Source organism: Exophiala xenobiotica (assembly GCF_000835505.1).
Source record: "Exophiala xenobiotica strain CBS 118157 unplaced genomic scaffold supercont1.7, whole genome shotgun sequence".
NCBI lineage: Eukaryota > Fungi > Ascomycota > Eurotiomycetes > Chaetothyriales > Herpotrichiellaceae > Exophiala > Exophiala xenobiotica.
The window spans coordinates 318,264-335,875 of record NW_013562488.1 but is presented as its reverse complement, the minus strand read 5'-3'; the positions used below and the strand labels follow the sequence as shown (position 1 = coordinate 335,875).

The following is a 17,612-nucleotide window of genomic DNA, read 5'->3' as shown; positions in this document are numbered from 1 at the left end:
CTGTCTTTCGAGTGATCTTGTAGTATATACCGTACAGGAGTTGTCTCTGCTTCAGACCAGACTCTTAAGCACGAAGCCGTTCCTAGGCTCGCCCTCGACACCGACTCTGCTCGTCTCAGCACGGATCTTTGTCTCGTCAAACACACGGTGTCCAGCATCGTCGACCTCGACGGCGACGTTGTCCGTCACGGCATCGCGAAATGCGTGCAAACTCAACGCAGACAGGGTGAACCGGGCCGCGATATCGCGCACATCGACATCGTTAAGCGCACGGTAGGCCAGTATGGCGGCGGCAACGCCGAAAATGACATAGCCAATGCAGCACGCGACCAGAATCGCGAGGGGCGCCTTTGGCACCTTGGCCACCAGGAGCGGCGTGCGGTTCTGCTCCTGCGTGTTGGCCCTGTTCGAGAGAAACGGGCCAATGACACTCATGACCCGCTGCGAGTAGCTGTTCGCAAAGTTGTCGGCCATAGCCCTCGGGTCGGCCTGCAAGGCTGCTTGGAGAATGTCGTCTCCCAAGTCATTGTCGAAGGCGCTGTCGGTCCCGACCAAGCGGTAGCCATGGAAGATCTCGGCGAGCGTACCGTTCGGCGAGGGTGTGAGCCTGTCGATGCGTGCGGTCGAATTGACCCAGCTGTAGTCGGCGGAGTAAGTGGTATATTGGCAGCGTAGGACAAAGTCAATGTTCTGCGTAGGGCCCTGATGCACGCCCGGGTCACCGGACATGCTGACGCCGGCGCGCTGAGCAGTCGTCGTGAAGCGGCCCGCTATACCGAGATACACGGGGTTGATGAGCTGGTCATCCGTCAGGAAAGGCCCGTACGCTCCTGTGCTGTCGTAGGGGGTATCGAGGTCCTCGTCCATGAAGTAGGAGTACTGTAATCCCGATCCTGGCTTGAATCCTAGGGTTGGCACATCAGAGTCGTCCAGGTTCTTGCCAGTCTCACTGGTGATGGGCGCCTTCCCGAGAATGCCGTAAAAGTTTTTGCTGCAGTTGAACTGGCTGTATGTTTCGTTGGGTCCAAGTGTGGTCCACCGGCATGCAGAACTGATTGGGGTGCAGATGGTGACTACTCCGGCTGTGGTGGCGCTGTAGTCACGGTATGGCGACAGATTGGCAATCTGTGGTGTCAAGATGGCGACTTTGCCCTGTTCGGATGTTGGGTGTTGCTCTGGTGCCGACGCAAGTCGGACTTGGGAGATATTGGATGTATCGTGTTGCAGGAAGAATATCTCATTTTGACCCGCAACATAGGCCTCCGGGTCATTCTGGGCGATTGCTCCATTACGAGAACAAGGGAGGCCAAAGTTGTCGAAGCGGTTCAGGTCGAGACATAGGGCAGAAAGACCGCGTCCGTAGGCGTGAGATTGAGATGTGATGGCGATCCGATCAAAGTTGATGGTGGTCGTGGTGTAGTGCAAGGCTGTGTCGGCTCCGAAGACGATCACAGCCAGAAGAAGGGTCAGTGATAATGTGCGAGCAGCACGACGAACGACAGGCGGGACGACAACTCCTTCTTGTGCCGAGTAAGAGAGGTACCTGCCGAGCCTGCCTGTTGATGCCAGGCAGAGACCGACGAGAAGACTGTACTGGTAGGGCGTAGGTAGGTCGTGCTGGCCATTGCCAGACGAGGTGTGAAACATCGTGAGCGCACTTTGAAAGCTGAATAAGTGCATAATGAAGCCCGCGAGCAGAGGAGCGAGTGTCGATGCCCATGAAGCGACAAATGCGATTCTTGTGGCCGAGTAGTTCACCAGCACCACGGCATGGTTTCTCAATGCATCCGAGTTAGACACCTCTGGGAATAGGCTGGGATCTGATTTGACTCGATATCCAAAGATGAGGCCCAGTAACCCGCCAACTAGACAAGCCATAGGAAAGATGATGACTACAGTTGGAATCAGGATAGTTCTCCAGAGTGTCTTTCGAGGGCATCTTAGGTCGCCCGTGCTGGCTGTGGTTGAATAATATTTTTCGCTCAACGGCCAGTTGACGGATGGAGTGGGCGACGAGCCGTTCAAGCTCGACACTTTGGCACCCATGGACTTGTCGTAAGTGAATGTTTCTTGCGACCAGGCCTGATTGTAGTTGATAACGTCTTCTTGTGGAGGTGTCCGAGAATGCTCGCCGTTTGCTAGCTTCTTTTGCCAGCGATCAGAGAAGCTGGAAGACATACTGCCGCTACTTGATTGAATGGAGTAGTAGACCTAGGATGGGCTCTGGAATTGCTTCTTGATGGGACACTGCGGCAGCAGAAGCCTTGTTCATGCTGGAATGAAAACAACCTACCTGGGCAAGCTCCGGGTTTCTCGACACTCGGAAGGATCTAGGAGTTTACTTACATCGTTGACATGTACGGCTCGATTCTCGCGTAGCTGAGCCGAGCACATGCAAAGAGTCATATCTAGATACCGTGTACAGGGTAGAGTTGGTGACACAATGCGGGGCATGATATTCTTCCACGGTGCAATTATCAGGGAGAGCTGGCGGTCGCCTTATGGCGGCTGAGGACCAATCGAAGCGGCCTAATCGTATCTCGGTAGAAGCCGTCATGAGTGACACGCAAGGATTGATATATTGTTGGCGGGCTGATGGCATCTGCAGCTGAGTTGTGGCAGGCACATGGCACGGAGTGGTCCGCGATAGGACAAGCAAGTCATCAAGGATGTCGTTGTGTTAGGATCTGAACCGTTAAGTTAGTGAACCACAGAGCCGGATACAGCAAAGAATGAGAGAAGGACGGCTGAGGAGGCAGTGCTTACGGTGGCACCCAGTCGTATATGCCGGTTTGCGTCTAGGGCTGGTTCTTTTGATTGTCAGGCCCCCAACCTGAAGAACGTCGTCCACGCATTATCGTCTCTGGATTCGCTTACAGGGCCATGACAGGCCATTTCACGAAGGGGAAATGGTGCGGATGTGAATGTGACTGGTAGGCGGAGACCGAAGTCGTTGTCACACTAAAGTGCCACGAATATCCCCTTTCCTCAAGCTTCGCTTCAAAAGGTCTAAGTCTGCAGGTACGGTGCCCTAACCCTGGGACATGCTTGTGCCTTTTCGCGATAGGGTGTGGTCTCCTTGGGCAGAAGCGATAGCGCAGATACAAAGCCCTGATTCCACGGCACCAGGCGAATCCAATGAGCAGTATTGTTTCCTCCTGGCGGAAACACCCACTACCGAATCCCTCAAGACGCCGGCCCCTTGGTCTCGTCAAACTCGCCTACCTCTCCGATGGCGCTCTTCAGGATATCCGGTACAATCACAGCTGCATCGCCCTCGAAGAACCAGTCATGCTTGGTGAGCTCTCTAGCATCCCCCCGATCCATGTTGATGACCGCAACCCGTGCTCCTTTGGCGCGTGCCATGTGAGTGTAGCCAGCAGCTGGATACACTTTGGAGCTGGTCCCTATCACCAGCATCAAGTCAATTTTCTCAGGGTTCTGAAACCACTCGCTCACGTCGTCCATGACATCCTCCGGAAGTGCCTCGCCGAACCATACGACTCCTGGGCGGAGGAGATTCTTCTTACACTGCGGACACTGTGGTAAATCTTCCCGTTTGAGCGTAGGTATCTTGACACTGATATCTGATATATCAACACCCCGAATCAATGCGTTTTTCTTCTGCTCAATCGCCTCCTTCAGCTGCGAGGAGGCACCTTCTCCTCCATCATCTTCCGGAAGAGCCAGAGCAGGCACAATAGGGTCTGTAAAATCGTTCTTCCGATAGTAGCCGCACCCCCGTTCATCCCAACATTTGACGTCGAACAAGTTACCGTGCAATAGCTTCAATTGTTCAGCAGGATGGCCGGCGCGCGGACTCAGGCCGTCAACATTTTGACTGAGCGTGATGAAATTGGGGTTCCGCCGGGCGAACTCTGCCAACGCAATGTGTGCTCTATTCGGTTTCGCGTTGAGGGCCATGTGGCGCCTATAGCTGTAGAATTGCCACGACAGACCAGGATTAGACTGAAAAGCCTCTGGAGTAGCAAGCATGGTGGCATCGTAAGTCCTCCAGAGCCCGCCCGCTCCACGAAACGTAGGGAGGCCACTGGACGCAGAGAGACCGGCCCCCAAGAGAGCCACGATACGTTTTGAAGACTGCAAATGGTTCACGAAAGATGCCACATCCATCGAAGGCATGGCTTCGACTGCAGAACGGCTCATGTCAGCAGACGATTTCGTGCCTTAGTTGTGGCTGAACAAGCATAACTCGCACCCAGGTGACTCGCACCCAACTCGTACCTCGAGTCGAAGTTGTTGAATTGAATCGTCGACCGTTACATAAGAAAAGAAATCGAAGCCACGAATCGGAACACGGACCGTGGTGTTCTGGCGCAATCACAAAATGCCACATGAGAACGTGATGCAAATGCGGATACGGTCACTCATTCCTGTGGTGGTCTGGGTGTCTGGTCACCACACGAATTCCTCCTCCTCCACCTTTGCCGCTGATACTACCTCATCATCTCATACGAACATCCTCGTCCTTACTCCAGGTTTTCAGAGATGCATGCACCCTGCGCCTATTCTACACCGCTCCGCTATCCCAGACAAACTTCTCTATCACACCACTCCATCCACGACCGAGCCTCCGGGCACGCCCTCGAGAAATTTATCAGATAAAGTCCTACTCGCCACACTTCGAGTCGAGGTTCAACTTTTCGCCACCAATGTCCCCTTGACACTCCTTTCCCGCGAAATTATAGCAAATCGTGAAAAGAAGGAGGAAATAACATACAAGCCCGACCTGGCATACTCTGGTCACTCGGGAAGATGGGGCTTCCTCCAAAATCCGGCTACAATCGCACACGAGTCAACGCCCTGGTCTTCGTTACCAGCAAAATCGGCCCAGAAGTCCTGCCCTATCTCATGCAGAACCCCGACCTCAATCTCCGTGTTATATCAGACAGCCCCAAGGCCGAATTTCAATCGTACATGAGCCCAGGCGTCAGTCTCGATCGAGTGCAATGGTTCGAGAACACACCGCAAGACCCTTACCGCAACCAGGCCATGATGCAGGGCCACAGACTCGCAAGATGGGCGGATCTTATGTTCATCGTCTTGGATGCGGGTATGATCTCCCTGATGCTGAGCGGCTTTACGACCGACATTATCCTCCATGTGCTGCGGTGTTGGGACGTATCGAAAAGGATAGCCTTGCTGCCGGAATTGAGTGTGGACCAGTGGAAACACCCTACTTGGAAAAAACAATTGTCCAAACTTGCGCGTAGATGGGATTGGGTCCATGTTCTATCGCCGGCGTTATGGGACTATGCTGAAAACCCTCACAACTACACGCAACCTGGTCCCAACCCTCTCGGAAAGGATAGCGAGCCCGAAATAGAATGGCAGTGGGACGGACCTGAGGAAATCATTGAAGCGATCGAGAGCGAGGCCCAAACAATCCTCCGGTCGACTTTCATCAGCAAGTCTTCCATGCCTCACCTCTCCCCAATCCATTCTGGCTCCTCGAAACCACGACTGCCCTCCGAGATTTGGACAATCATACTCGACCACCTGGGTGACTGGGAACTTGCAACAGCGCTGGGAATCTATACACATATTCCCACACCTCATGAATGGGAATCTCTCACGCCTAAACCGGGTTCGAAGAAGGTTCCGTCGCTAGAGTACACGATCCTGACGCAACCTGTGTCCCAGATCAAAACGTACTTCACGAATAATACTTCATCTCAGCCGCCGACCACCCTCTCACCAATCGCAACCCGCCTTATCTTTCGCTTCAGCATGACTGATCTTCTAACCTATCTGGCACTGCAGCAGAAGGACATTTTCTGGACATCATTCGGCCTAGCTCTCCTTCCGCACAAAGCTTCCTTGATATACAACTCGCCAACAATCCTACAATGGTGGAAAGACTGTCCTGCCGTGATCAAAAAGGAGTATGGCCCCGAAGCCATGGACGGCGCCTCAAGAGCTGGATTTGTCGAAGTGTTGGACTGGTGGCTCGACTCGGGCTTGAGATTGACATACACGGAGAAAGCACTCGAGTCGGCATCGGCCAAAGGACACGTCGAAGTTCTTGAGTGGTGGCGCGTCAACTCGCTCAAATTGGCTGGTACGCCCCGCGAAATGCCCTTGAAAGTCGGCAAGTCGATCTTGCTTGCTGCACAGTCCGGCCGCACCAACAGCATCGAGTGGTGGGAGAACAGCGGCATCCCGTACGCGCACGAAGACGGCGTCGCCCGTTTAGCCTCGGCCCATGGCCACGTCGGTGTCCTAGAGCTCTGGCACAGCTACAAGGGCAGCAAGATGATTTTCGACAACCAGGTTCTTGTGGGTGCCACGAAGAACGGCCATGCGGGTGTCCTGCAGTGGTGGAAGGACGTCTCGCGCAAGACCGGTCTACGGGTTGAGTACAAGACCTGTGACATTGAGGAGGCTATGGAGGATGCCGTCGGTGGCGGAGGCGAAGGCGAAGTCAGGGAGTGGTGGGGTCGCAACGGATTGAACCTGGGTGTCGGGACAGGAGAGTGGATGAGAGTCAAGTCGCTGTAAGGGTCTCGAGCGGAGGTTGCTCTTTCCCGTTCGTTCGTTTGTTGTCCGTGCTTGTGCTGTTGTTGAGCAAGGTGTCTGGCGCGGAGCTACGTTAGGCCGTCCCACACGACGGCTCCTAACGGGCTCAGGTTTCGTTCAATAAATTGTGAATCTGAATCTGAATCTCTATCTAGATGGAAAACACTTCCGGACAGCTCAATTTCCCCAAGTTAAGTTGCGGTTGAAAAAAGCGTCTCTGCGTGCTAGCATCGCATTTGCTCTGGGCAGAGTGGTCAAGCCTCGCTAGCCTTTGGGGCTACAATCATCGATCGAAGAAGCAGCGCCTGTCAAGACGGCAATACCAGGCTACTGAGGCGAAGGCACGTCACGAACTCAAAACTCACCTCGAGACGCAGCTGCTTCGTGCGCAGGACGCAGTCTTGGAGCCGATTCCAAAAATGTCAGCAGGACTCGCGTCAAGCGTAGGCCGTTTATGTTCATTAGATTGGCCACGACACTCATCTCTAGGGACTCTGTCAAGAGCACCCGAGTGGGCCCCATCAAGCGCCGCCTATCCACGAGGCAGAGAAGCCTCCCGGCCCAAGCATCTGCCATTTCTTAAGGAGCCTTGAGGAAGTCGAAGAATAGGAGTAAGTACGGGCATAGTCAAATCGATCAGCTGCGCCGGCATGTCACAGTAACGGATGGAGAAATTTTTGGAATTGCAGCCTTTCAGAATCAATCGAAGTTGGCACTTTGCAGTGTCTCAAGCTTCTACAACAGCTGTCCGAATCTCCCGAAAGATGCAATGTCGAGGAGCCACCCTTCCTCAGGCATCATCGAGCACCCTCTGAAAAGGGGAGGAGCAACAGAATAGTCCAAATGAAAACAAATCTCTTGACTTTCCCAGCTTGATCATGCAAAGCTATCCCTGAGTGTCATTTGACAACATCGCGAATGTTGGAGTAATGCTGAATGTCATCTGACGAGCGGCCACGTTATGTTTCACAATCGTGCAGCCGAAAAGCTACCTTAGGCAACAGTTGCAGCTCGCCGAAAACGGTCTGGAGAATGATCGCGGACGCGTTTGCCACTTCGCAGTCGTCTTTCCATAGTAGATGCATCCGAGTATCTGCTGTCGGAGAAGGCGTCTTGTGCAATGGCTTTGCGCGAAACCCGGGATTTCGGAGGCCTGGATGTAAATGCGATGCAATGCCATGCGATGCCGATTGTGATGATGATGATCGAGATTCCAATGGCCTTGAGCGCGAGCATTGCATTTTGGTTGACAGATTGGAAAGTAAAGGTCGATAATGCCCGAGATTGGTTCCCTAGTCGTCTAAAGCATGTTGAGATCGTGGTCTCGTATTGTACCAAGGCGGATATCATACTTTCGAGGAAGACTACATCGCGTCAGCATATCGTTTGTCTGGAGAGTCACCCACATACCATAGACAGCCATCAAGCTGTAAGCATACTTACGTGGCTTCCAGAAGGAAAGTATGACCGCAGGCATGGAAAAAGAGGCGAAAAGGCGAAGGTGAAGTTGGTCTATCATCCGTAGTGGAATGGCTACCACAGCAGACAGAGCACTCAGCATCACTGATACCTTCTCGACCCGGCTAAGTGCTTGATTGACCTTGTCGAGCCTCGATGATACGCGTCCGGCGACAGCATCGGCAGTGTCCAGGTGAGATGCAAGCGATAGTGAGATATGCCTTATCTCCTGACCAAGGGCTAGGCTGGCCTTCTGAGCTTCGGAAAGTTCAGCACTCAGTTGCACATGACGTTCGGCGCTGGCAAGATGCACAGATTGAGCAGAGGCGATGCTATCAAACTCGCCCTTAACTTGCAGGAGCAAGTTGCTGATGTCCTATCCCGGAGTCAGTCTGTTCGATGCCGTCAAGACTTACCCTTGCATACCTGGATAACTTCTTCAGCTTGTAAACGTTTGAGAACTTCTGTAGTTGCTAGGGCTAGTTCGTGAACCCCCTGCATATCTTTTGCATGAATTGCAGCAACGGCCGCATTGTTCTCGCTTGTGGTTTGTGCGACCTGGGCAAGCCAATTTCGAAGAGTGGCAAAATCAGACAACACCTGCGCTAGGGCCTGTTCCATGTCAGTGGTCTGGCCTTGACCACAGCCGCATGAACCACAACTCACCTCATGTGTTTGGGTTACCTCTGAGCCTGTTTTCGCCATAGACCGGTGCAAGAGCTGCGACACATCTTCCAACCCTTCCTTAGCTGCTGCCATTGATCGATGAAAGGCTGACATCTCTGATTTGTGTTGCTCTTGGAGCTGAGCTCGATTCTGTTGGTGAAGTTTGTTGATGTTGCGAGCGTCCTCTTCCTGCTGTTTCAAGAAACGTAACCATTCAGATCGAGTTGAGTCCAAAGTCTGACGAAATTCTGGAAGAAGCTCGGCTAGCTTCTGATACGAGTGAAGAGCCTCCAGTCTGGAAGCCTCTAGATTTGAAGCTTGACACAAGGTGTTTGCATCCTGTCTGTTGTTGCTGTAGCTTGTCCAGTAGTAGTGTTCAACCAGCAAAGCTTCGAGACAAGCTGCCAAACTCTTACTGTTGACCACGTCGATCTCGCCTTGCAGTCTCTGTGGGATCTCCAGGACTGGACTACATGCTGCGGGTACAGCAGCGCGACCCTCGGCAGTCTCGCAGACAGCAACCCTCACAGCGTATACAGACTTGCTTCGCTCCAGGAGCTCATGCTTTCCTGATGCGATAGCAGCGCTCTTTCCTGATGCCTTGCAAGTGACCAGTAGTTGGGCTGCTGCCGTTTGGTGACAAGTGGACTGGGTCGCGAGATTGTCGATGACTTGCATGGCTTTCTCGAAGACCGGGTCTTGCTCCATGTCTCTGAAGGCGAGCAGATCGGTTAGGTCTGGCTGAGAATTGCCTCGGTCTCTCCGCAAAGCACTCCATGCCAGATCCGCTAGAATGGTCAGAATAATTCCATCACATCGAGAAAACATCTCACCTCCCAGAAAAGACTTTGTCTGACACAGGTTGATGAAGACGAAGCAGGTCAGAACGATGAGGTGAGTAGACCAAAGTCCGCGATAGCGCCAAGTTGGCAGCATCTTGTTCTCAGGCATTGACAAAAGTGATTAAGACAAAGCAGGAGAGAGAACATGCAAAGCAAAGACGATATAGGACGGGGGTGTCAAATAACGAGAAGGGGGTGCGTTAGATAGGAAAGAAAAAGAGGAAGGACAGAAAGAGATATGAGAGTCAGTGATGAGATCGACGACGATGTGTATGATCAAGGACGAGGCTTGATCATTTTATATGAGCCTCATCAAGGAGTTACTGCAGTTGGAAAAGAAGCCGAATGATTCTGCCGTCCGGGACCAGCCGACCCTCGCCTGTGATTCCAGCAGATCGGTCAAGTCAAGTGCATGGAAATGTGTGCGGACTTCTGAATAGTAACAACTGCTTTTACGGTCGTGGCAAATGATGCAGCGGATAAGAAGAAAGTGAAGGATGGAGAATCGATGTACGTGTACGCAGAAGGCAGGAAGTTAGGCGCCGATCTCTGGCAGCACGTGATATGGGGCCCCCTGGTCCCGTCCAGCTTCAGCAACATTCGAGAGATACAGGTTCCTTTTACTACGGTTATCCAAAGGACTATAGTCTAGGGCGCCATTTGATTGCTCCTTTCCTTAGTCATTCATATATCGAAAAGGATATGGCCACGAATGTCCTCCGTTACTTGGCCGGCCAATCGTTCCAGATTTTCATGTCCTCCTCGCAGTCAATCATAGCCCTTCCACCCTGGATGATGACTACTTTGTCTCCCACCATCGTTTCAGGGTCCACCCATCGGAGATGCTGCAGCGCCTCGCATATCAAGAAAGCCCGCTCGTCCGGGAGGATGACCTTCTGGTAGTAGTCATCAGACTTGGCTGTCGACTTGAAGTCTGGCCCTCGCTCGAAGGTCATCTCTGCAGCGCCATCCCATTCGGCGATATGTAAGTCGGATGGCAACATGGCACCAGGCCCCATTCGAGGGTTGTGGATCTAAGCAAATGGTTACCATATATTCTCAACGACAGTGACCAGGAAACGCAGAAGAGGGACAAGAGAGCAACGGATTGCGTTGCTGTTGTAAGAAATGCCTCGCATGGTAGGGCAGCCATACATACCTGAGCATAGTATGTAACGCCATTTTCGAGAGCCCACGGCGTCACCTTCGCCCCATGTTTGAGCCAGTGTGCTGAGAATTGCTCTCGGGTGTAAGTAGCGTTTCGTTTCAATAATGCCTGTCCTGGACTTGACATGATTGCTAGCAGTTTAGGTGCTTGGGGGGTGCCATCAGACTACGCATTTCATGTACCTATATAGGCAGAAGGAGGCCACCGTGGCCAGATATTTGTTGCGGATGACTGGGTTCAACTGGTATTGACATTGCTGGCGGGCAATGACCGACAGGCTGACCAGTCCGGCACAGTCGATTTCAGGGCCGAAAAACGGCAACTCTGCCGCTGCACGGAACGGCTGTCTGTGAGAATTTCATAGATGTACCAGATGAATTCCACCACTTTAAGATGCAGCGAGTATTCAACTTACGATTGCAGCACAGGGTTGAAAGAGAGGAGAACGGGAAAGTGAACCACGTTAATGCACGTTGGAAGAAAGAAAGGATCGAGGTGGGAGAAGGCGAGAAGGCTACAAGGGTTCTTACAGTCCTCAAAAGCGGCGGCGCGACCAGTCTGCAACCATACCCGAAACGGCTCAGATCGTCGACTTTCCTTCGCAAATTAATTGCTGCAGCGCTCGACACCGAGGCTTTGAACAGCTTGTACACCCTTTCAAGAAGCGTGATCGCAGAGGGTGTGCGCTGCTTCGAGACTGTTCCCTGCCGAGAATGAATTGATCCTGTTCAGAGCGATTTTCACATTCCACCCCAAGTCGATCCTCTACGAAATGGCTTGCACGAGCCTACACTCTCCTCTTCGCCAGCTCATCCGCGATGCAGGTCGATCACGAGAGCTTCCTTCCTTCCTTGTCCCAGCTGCTTCCCAACGGTGGCTTATCCGACATAATTCGACGGTCGCCGCGCCGGCTCCGCAGTCACGAATAGGCCGTACACCCATCAACATCCCTCCGGAGGTATCATTGAGGTTCTACGACCTGCCGAGGGGAAATTCGAGAAGCAGGAATCCTGATACAGCGGCTACGGCGCTTGAAGTGACTGGTCCACTGGGTAGGGACAAGCGCTTTTTTGATGGAACAGAGGAGGCCACAGCTGACTTGAGGGACATTAGGCCAATTGACTGTGCCGTTACCGCCCTATCTCAGGACTGAACACGACGAAATCACAAAGAAGATTAATGTCCAAGTGAACGATGCGTCAGAAGCTCATCAAAGGGCCATGTGGGGTACGTCCAGACATTTCTGTTCCGGAAGAGCGCGAGACTAATTACGGATGCCGTAGGAACTATGCGCAGTTTGATACAGAACAGTGTGTCAGGCGTATCAGAAGGTCATCTATGTATTCTGCGGCTCGTGGGTGTGGGATACCGTGCTACGATCGAAGATACCGCAATCACAAAAACGCCAGCTTACCCGGGCCAGAAATTTGTGAATCTGAAATTGGGTTATGCACATCCGGTCGAGATGCCCGTCCCGAAAGGAATCAAGGCCAGCGTACCGCAGCCGACTAGAATATTGCTGGAAGGATGCGACAAGCAGGTCATCAAGCAATTTGCTGCGGAGATCCGGGAGTGGCGGAAGCCTGAGCCGTACAAAGGCAAGGGCATATTTGTCAACGATGAGACGATACGGCTGAAGGCCAAGAAGATCAAATAGACTAGCCGTACAACAAGGATTGAGGCCAGGTCTGCTGTTGGCCTCCGCTTTTATGTAACAATTATGTCTATACGTCAGCCGCAGCTTCGTATGCTACTCCCAAACTTTTGTGTGATTCATTCCATTGCGTCCATCATGGAATGAAGTTAACGTCAAGCTGCTCACTTAGCCGCCAGGACCTCCTGCACAGCCTTCAGCACTTCGGCGTGGACATTTGCCGGCGTTGCAATGACACCCTTGTTCTCGTTGAGCGTTCTGCCCAGGCTGAAATTCAACCTCTTGCCTGTGACATCCGTGACCTGCCCACCAGCCTCGCGTACGATCAAATCTCCTGCAGCATGGTCCCAGATCTTCTCGATGTAGTCCTTTCGCACGGGGAGACGGAGGTAGAGATCTCCAGCGCCACGGGCGACGGAGCCGTACTTGGCCTGACTGTCCATCTGGACGGGCTTGCCGGTGATGCCGAGCTTCTCAGCGATCAGAGCATTATCGCCTTTAGAGCTGTGTCCGGGCTCGACGCTCTCGCACATAACCGCCTCGCTGACCTGGGAGATCTTGCTGACGTGAATTGGTTGGCCTTTGGTGACGGCGCCGCGGGTCAATGCTTGTGAAGTCGCACCCTCTCCCTGCACAGCAGAGAAAAGCACACCTTTTCCTTCGGTATCCGTCGCAGCTGCGCCGATGTCTTCAGTAAGCGGGGTGGAATCGTCGACAGGTAGATTCGGGCATCCAAGAACGCCAACCTTTACATCCCCATCCACCATAAGCGCAAGACAGACCGCGTATTGTCCGCCGCGGAGGAAGCCTTTGGTGCCGTCAATAGGATCTAGTGCCCAGATGCGGCCTTTATTGCCACCAGCGCTGTTGCCCATATCTATGGCATCGAGCATTTCGTCTTCAGACTTAATGGGTCCTCCGAGCAGGGCATCACTTTCGGGATCGGAAAGCTTGACATCTTTGACGAGATTCCAGATCTTGGACGACAGTTCCTTCTCCTCGCGTAATGACGAGGCTTCTTCCTCGCCGACGACTTCATCGGAGGGGAAGTTGTGCTTGATAGCGGCGATGATCAGTGCTTGAGCGCCAAAGTCGCCGATTGTGACGGGAGACTTGTCATCTTTGGAGACTGTGCCTTTGGCTTTCTCGTGGAAGACGGCTTTGGTCAAGATCGCAGCACGGGCCACGGCCAGTTGAGCGATCTTGAGCTCCTTTTCGTAGGCCATGGTTTGGTTCCTGCTTAGGAGATTGATAGTCTTGTGAGTCGTGCTTGTAGACAGCGGTCTGATGCCAAGGCCTGCAGGTTTGATGAAGCTTTTGCTGGAAGAATTTACCTGAGAGACCAACGCGGTCAAGCGGGCGAGGGTCGAGGAGGGGCAGCGAGGGGCCAGGACGACAGCGACGATCAACGCGGTAATTGTGCAGGAAAATATCAGGATACGTCGGAGAGAAAGTCTCATCCAGAAGCAAGATCTCCGCTGCGTTATGACACTCACCGCAATATTGTGATATGAACTGAAGTCACGTTCGGAGTCCGGGACGAATGCAGGTCGTGGGCTTGGCGTTCTGATCGCGAGTTGTTGTTACTACAGTCGAAGGATTGGGAGGATTCACGTTGTTGTCTCATTCTGCTCGAGGACAAGACCAAGAATTCCGGCAGTACAAGACCTGGAGAGAGTTTCAGATCCGAGCCACGAATCTCATTATCTCATTTGTCTGCTTACGACAGCGCGGGTGCGAAGAGTATTGCGCCGTACGAGATGTTCAAGTCCCCGACATAATAGACTGCCAGGAACCCCGCAAGTCAGTCTAAGGAAAACGTTGGTCGTGCACAGTTCGTTCAAGGTCGCACATCCTGGCAACCTTATCCACCACAACAGTAGAGCCTTCACAGGTTCCGAATATAGCTACCTATAACCAACAGTGCGTGCTGAGAACAACGCATAACATCATCGAGGCCGCCATGTTATTGAATCGGAGTTGGCCTCTTACCCTCGCGGAATTGATTACCTTGGCGTAAGAATCCTCGAACTCACCACTTTCTCTACTTGTAGAAGTCCCACTCCGTGCCCTTTCGGCCGGGATGCTGATCGTTGGTGGGCGCAAGCCACGACTAAGGCTTGGGGTGGATAAAGCACGCCTGGCCCAGGCTTTTTGGCACTTGGTGGCTTGAGCAACAAGCATAACAATCAAAAGGCCATCGCAAGTTCTCACAGGCAACAACCCTCCACTGGCCCATAAGTTATCTGTGCAGCTGTCGATAAGGTGCCGATCCAGGCTGTAGATGAGTAGATCTGCGATGATGAATACATTACGGCCCCTGCATAGCATTGACAACACCTGGAGTTGATGAGATGTGGCAGCCCAAAAGCGAATCCTTACCACGGTAGGACGGCCGGTTCATCAATGAATGATCAGTGCCCAGGCATGGCCCCCTTCCAGTACGACGAATCGGTCGGTTGCCGCCAGAGACGAGTGGACTCGCAGCCCGCGCATCTCGTGCCGCCCTGACAGAAGAGAACGGGAGGTCGCCTTCTAGCTTCCTGATGGTACCTCACTTTTGCCTCCCACGCATTTGCAAGTTTATTTGTTGTGTGAAGACCGTTGGGAAAGTGTCGACCTGGCGGTGTAGTCGGAAAAGAACGAACCAGAATGCTTGAACAAGCGTGTGCGTGGATAGATTCAGCTAGCCTCGACGACAATCATCAGTGAATCAATCAAGGATGGGCTTGCTTAGCTCGGAATCCGGATCCTTACCTCGTGGCACCTGCACCAGCTGGCACTAGGCTGGTGAGGCTTTGACCAGGGCTACGTTTTGAGGGTGCCACGGTGCCACAGGAATACGACAGGATCTGATCCCAGACGACAGCCCATTCCTGTGTGTCCTTGGCCTGGTCAGCAATCGTACGCAGTAGATGCAAAAATAGTTGAACAATGAGGTGAGAATAACCAAGTTACGAGTCATGGGGGCACATGTCAAATCAAGCCGAAATCCTGGATGTTCATGGCGAGGTCATCCCAACTCAAAGTGGCCTCCTGATCTGGCTCGTCCCATCGGAAACGGATGCAATTTGCTTTTCGGGGCGAATAGCAAGGACCAGAATGGAGTTTTGGTTTGGCGAGAAATGATGTGGTGAATGAAAGGCGCAGCAATTGTTTATCTAGACCGATCCTGTCAACGCACTCTTCCGCGAAGGTGACCATTCCCAACTAGGCGGCGGCAAGCGTTTGTGCTTTCGCTATGTTCGTCCCGGATCTAACTTGCAACCGCACCGTTCGCTCAATGCCATGTTCACACCCCCCTTCAGTTGACGAATCCTTTTCGTACCCTCTGACATACATAGAGCCTCGTAGCCATGTTTTCCGCCTCGGTGAGTCTTCTCTCTCCTGTTCTCTCCTTTCATTCTTTTCTGGAGCTCCCTCGGTTTTGAAGTCGTCTACCCCACCATTCGTTCACCATGAAGCCCAGCATGTCTCTATTCTTGCTGCACGCCCCAGCCTGTGCACCTGATGCTGGATTCTCCGAGCTACCAAGGCCTGCCGACGAGGAGACAGCCGGTCCTTACGATCTTGACTTGCTGTTGCACTCTCATTCAACGGAGGATTGTGATCGTTGCGCCCGAAGGAAACGTCGGAGGTCCTTTGATGCCTACCCTGCCCTACCACCACCTCCAGAAGTCTTTCACTGGTCACCACCGTCCCACCTGCGAGGGTGCAAGAGACTGGTTGCTACCATTCTACATTACACTTGTTGTGCTCGTCAGCGCAGGAGATATCAACTAATAACACGTTTTCGTTATCATAAACAGAAGAAGCCCTTCTCCGCTATCTCGGTCCATGTCGAAAACCTGACCTCCGAAACGTACGATGAAGATGATGTGGCCGGCGTCCCCGATCTACTGGAAGTGGTGAAGCTGCAGAATACCGGTCCGCAGGAAGTGGCTCGAGCGCTGAGAAAGAAGTTGAAGTATGGCTCGGTACATCGCCAACTCCGGGCCTTGACTATCCTCGATGGTATTTTACAAAATGGTGGAGCTAGAGTGCAGCGAGCCTTGCTTTCGGACGGACCATTGCTGGAGCGTCTCAGAATCGCTGCCGCCGACCCTACGTCGGATCCCGATGTTCGGGCAAAGTGCAAAGACATGTTTGGCCAATGGGTAGCCAGCTCAAAAGACAATCCTGGGCTCGAAGGGGCCAAGTCGCTCTACAATCAACTTCCGAAGACACAAAAGCCTGTTCATCAGAGACGCGAGCAGAGTAGAGTCTTGCGAGAAACTGAAGAGGAAGTGCAACGCGAGCAGGAAATGGAGATGGCAAGGGCCAGATCAGACATGTCTCCCGTGGGAGAGCCCTCGAGTCCCACGAGGCTACGCAAGCAAAGTACGCCAGTTACTCTTGGACAATCATCAACATTCGCTCTTAAAAAAGATAAGAAAGACAAAAAGGGCAAGGTCAAAGGTTTCAATCTGGAGCGTGAGAAGCCGAACATTCTGCAATCAATTGCAGCATCTTCAGTTGCCTCTACCGGCTTGACCAACGCAATAAGACTGGTCAACCGTGAGAATGAGCGGGTTTCTGACAACGCGGAAGTGATGAAGCGGTTCGAGACATGCAAGCAACTCCGACGACAAATACTGCGGTACATTCAGTTGGTGGAAACCGAGGAATTTCTGGGAGGGCTGATTCATGCCAACGAAGAACTGGTCACTGCATTGATGGCATACGAAGTCCTGGACAAGTCTATTGATGATGACTCTGACAGCGGACTCGAAGAAGCGCAGCATCTCAGCCGGCAAGCCGCTAAGAGTGAGCAAGCAGCGGCGCGAGAGGCGGAAAGGATGGTCGCAGCTATGAGCATTTCTAACCCGCCCAAGCCTCCCAGACCCTCCCCAGGACACATTGCCATGCCGCCGTCACAGAACTCCAGGAATTGGAGGGCTAAGCAGATTGAGAGTGACAGCGAGAGTGAAGCGGATGAGGATGACCCTGACGATCCATTCGGTGACAAGAACGCAATGAAGACGCCTGATCCTGACTCGCTGGGGAGGAAGGGTTACAGTTGGCGAGAGGTATAGTGGCCTAATATGAACGGTTAGAGCTGTATTTTGAATCAGCTTTCAGGCTTATTTCTTGGACATGATGTCTCCGGCTGGAGAGGTACGCACGGTTATGATATAATGAAATTGATGAATCCGACAAGCCACAGCTCGGCCATTCATTCCTTTGCAGAGCAGATACGAGAACTGAGGACAGCTGACCATTTGCGAAGCCTCTTGCCCCTCTT

The 17,612-nt window shown here is 52.8% G+C and overlaps 8 protein-coding genes across 9 annotated transcripts; 3 read left to right on the top strand and 5 right to left on the bottom strand.

Moving 5' to 3' along the window:
- Positions 1–51: 51 nt before the first annotated feature.
- Positions 52–2,178, bottom strand: PV05_10831 (uncharacterized protein; the record flags this gene model as incomplete). Its single annotated transcript, XM_013454252.1, has 1 exon — positions 52–2,178. One exon carries the CDS (start codon positions 2,176–2,178, stop codon positions 52–54), a length of 2,127 nt encoding a protein of 708 aa, XP_013309706.1.
- Positions 2,179–3,186: 1,008 nt separating this feature from the next.
- On the bottom strand, positions 3,187–4,143 carry PV05_10830 (uncharacterized protein; the record flags this gene model as incomplete). The annotated part of the gene is made up of 1 exon (XM_013454251.1): positions 3,187–4,143. The coding sequence occupies one exon, from the start codon at positions 4,141–4,143 to the stop codon at positions 3,187–3,189; it is 957 nt and encodes a 318-aa protein (XP_013309705.1).
- A 307-nt stretch (positions 4,144–4,450) lies between these two features.
- Positions 4,451–6,712, top strand: PV05_10829 (uncharacterized protein). The gene has a single exon (XM_013454250.1). The coding sequence runs from the start codon at positions 4,777–4,779 to the stop codon at positions 6,520–6,522; it is 1,746 nt and encodes a 581-aa protein (XP_013309704.1). The 5' UTR covers positions 4,451–4,776; the 3' UTR covers positions 6,523–6,712.
- Positions 6,713–7,234: 522 nt separating this feature from the next.
- Positions 7,235–9,962, bottom strand: PV05_10828 (uncharacterized protein). The gene is made up of 5 exons (XM_013454249.1): positions 9,498–9,962; positions 8,665–9,452; positions 8,425–8,610; positions 7,951–8,374; positions 7,235–7,904 (listed from the first exon to the last, which is right to left on the bottom strand). The coding sequence occupies exons 1-5, from the start codon at positions 9,613–9,615 to the stop codon at positions 7,534–7,536; spliced, it is 1,887 nt and encodes a 628-aa protein (XP_013309703.1). The 5' UTR covers positions 9,616–9,962; the 3' UTR covers positions 7,235–7,533.
- Positions 9,963–10,153: 191 nt separating this feature from the next.
- On the bottom strand, positions 10,154–11,137 carry PV05_10827 (uncharacterized protein). The gene is made up of 2 exons (XM_013454248.1): positions 10,666–11,137; positions 10,154–10,540 (listed from the first exon to the last, which is right to left on the bottom strand). Exons 1-2 carry the CDS (start codon positions 10,798–10,800, stop codon positions 10,229–10,231), a joined length of 447 nt encoding a protein of 148 aa, XP_013309702.1. The 5' UTR covers positions 10,801–11,137; the 3' UTR covers positions 10,154–10,228.
- Positions 11,138–11,297: 160 nt separating this feature from the next.
- PV05_10826 (uncharacterized protein) lies at positions 11,298–12,428 on the top strand. The gene is made up of 3 exons (XM_013454247.1): positions 11,298–11,726; positions 11,788–11,901; positions 11,958–12,428. Exons 1-3 carry the CDS (start codon positions 11,447–11,449, stop codon positions 12,329–12,331), a joined length of 768 nt encoding a protein of 255 aa, XP_013309701.1. The 5' UTR covers positions 11,298–11,446; the 3' UTR covers positions 12,332–12,428.
- On the bottom strand, positions 12,268–13,820 carry PV05_10825 (3'(2'),5'-bisphosphate nucleotidase). Its single transcript, XM_013454246.1, has one exon. The coding sequence runs from the start codon at positions 13,786–13,788 to the stop codon at positions 12,493–12,495; it is 1,296 nt and encodes a 431-aa protein (XP_013309700.1). The 5' UTR covers positions 13,789–13,820; the 3' UTR covers positions 12,268–12,492.
- A 1,782-nt stretch (positions 13,821–15,602) lies between these two features.
- PV05_10824 lies at positions 15,603–17,599 on the top strand. 2 transcript variants are annotated; one of them, XM_013454244.1, is made up of 2 exons: positions 15,603–15,699; positions 16,138–17,599. In XM_013454244.1, exons 1-2 carry the CDS (start codon positions 15,685–15,687, stop codon positions 17,401–17,403), a joined length of 1,281 nt encoding a protein of 426 aa, XP_013309698.1. In that variant the 5' UTR covers positions 15,603–15,684; the 3' UTR covers positions 17,404–17,599. The 2 variants fall into 2 exon arrangements, with proteins under 2 accessions (XP_013309698.1, XP_013309699.1); XM_013454245.1 differs by lacking the exon at positions 15,603–15,699 and having other exon boundaries at positions 15,706–17,599.
- Positions 17,600–17,612: the final 13 nt, after the last annotated feature.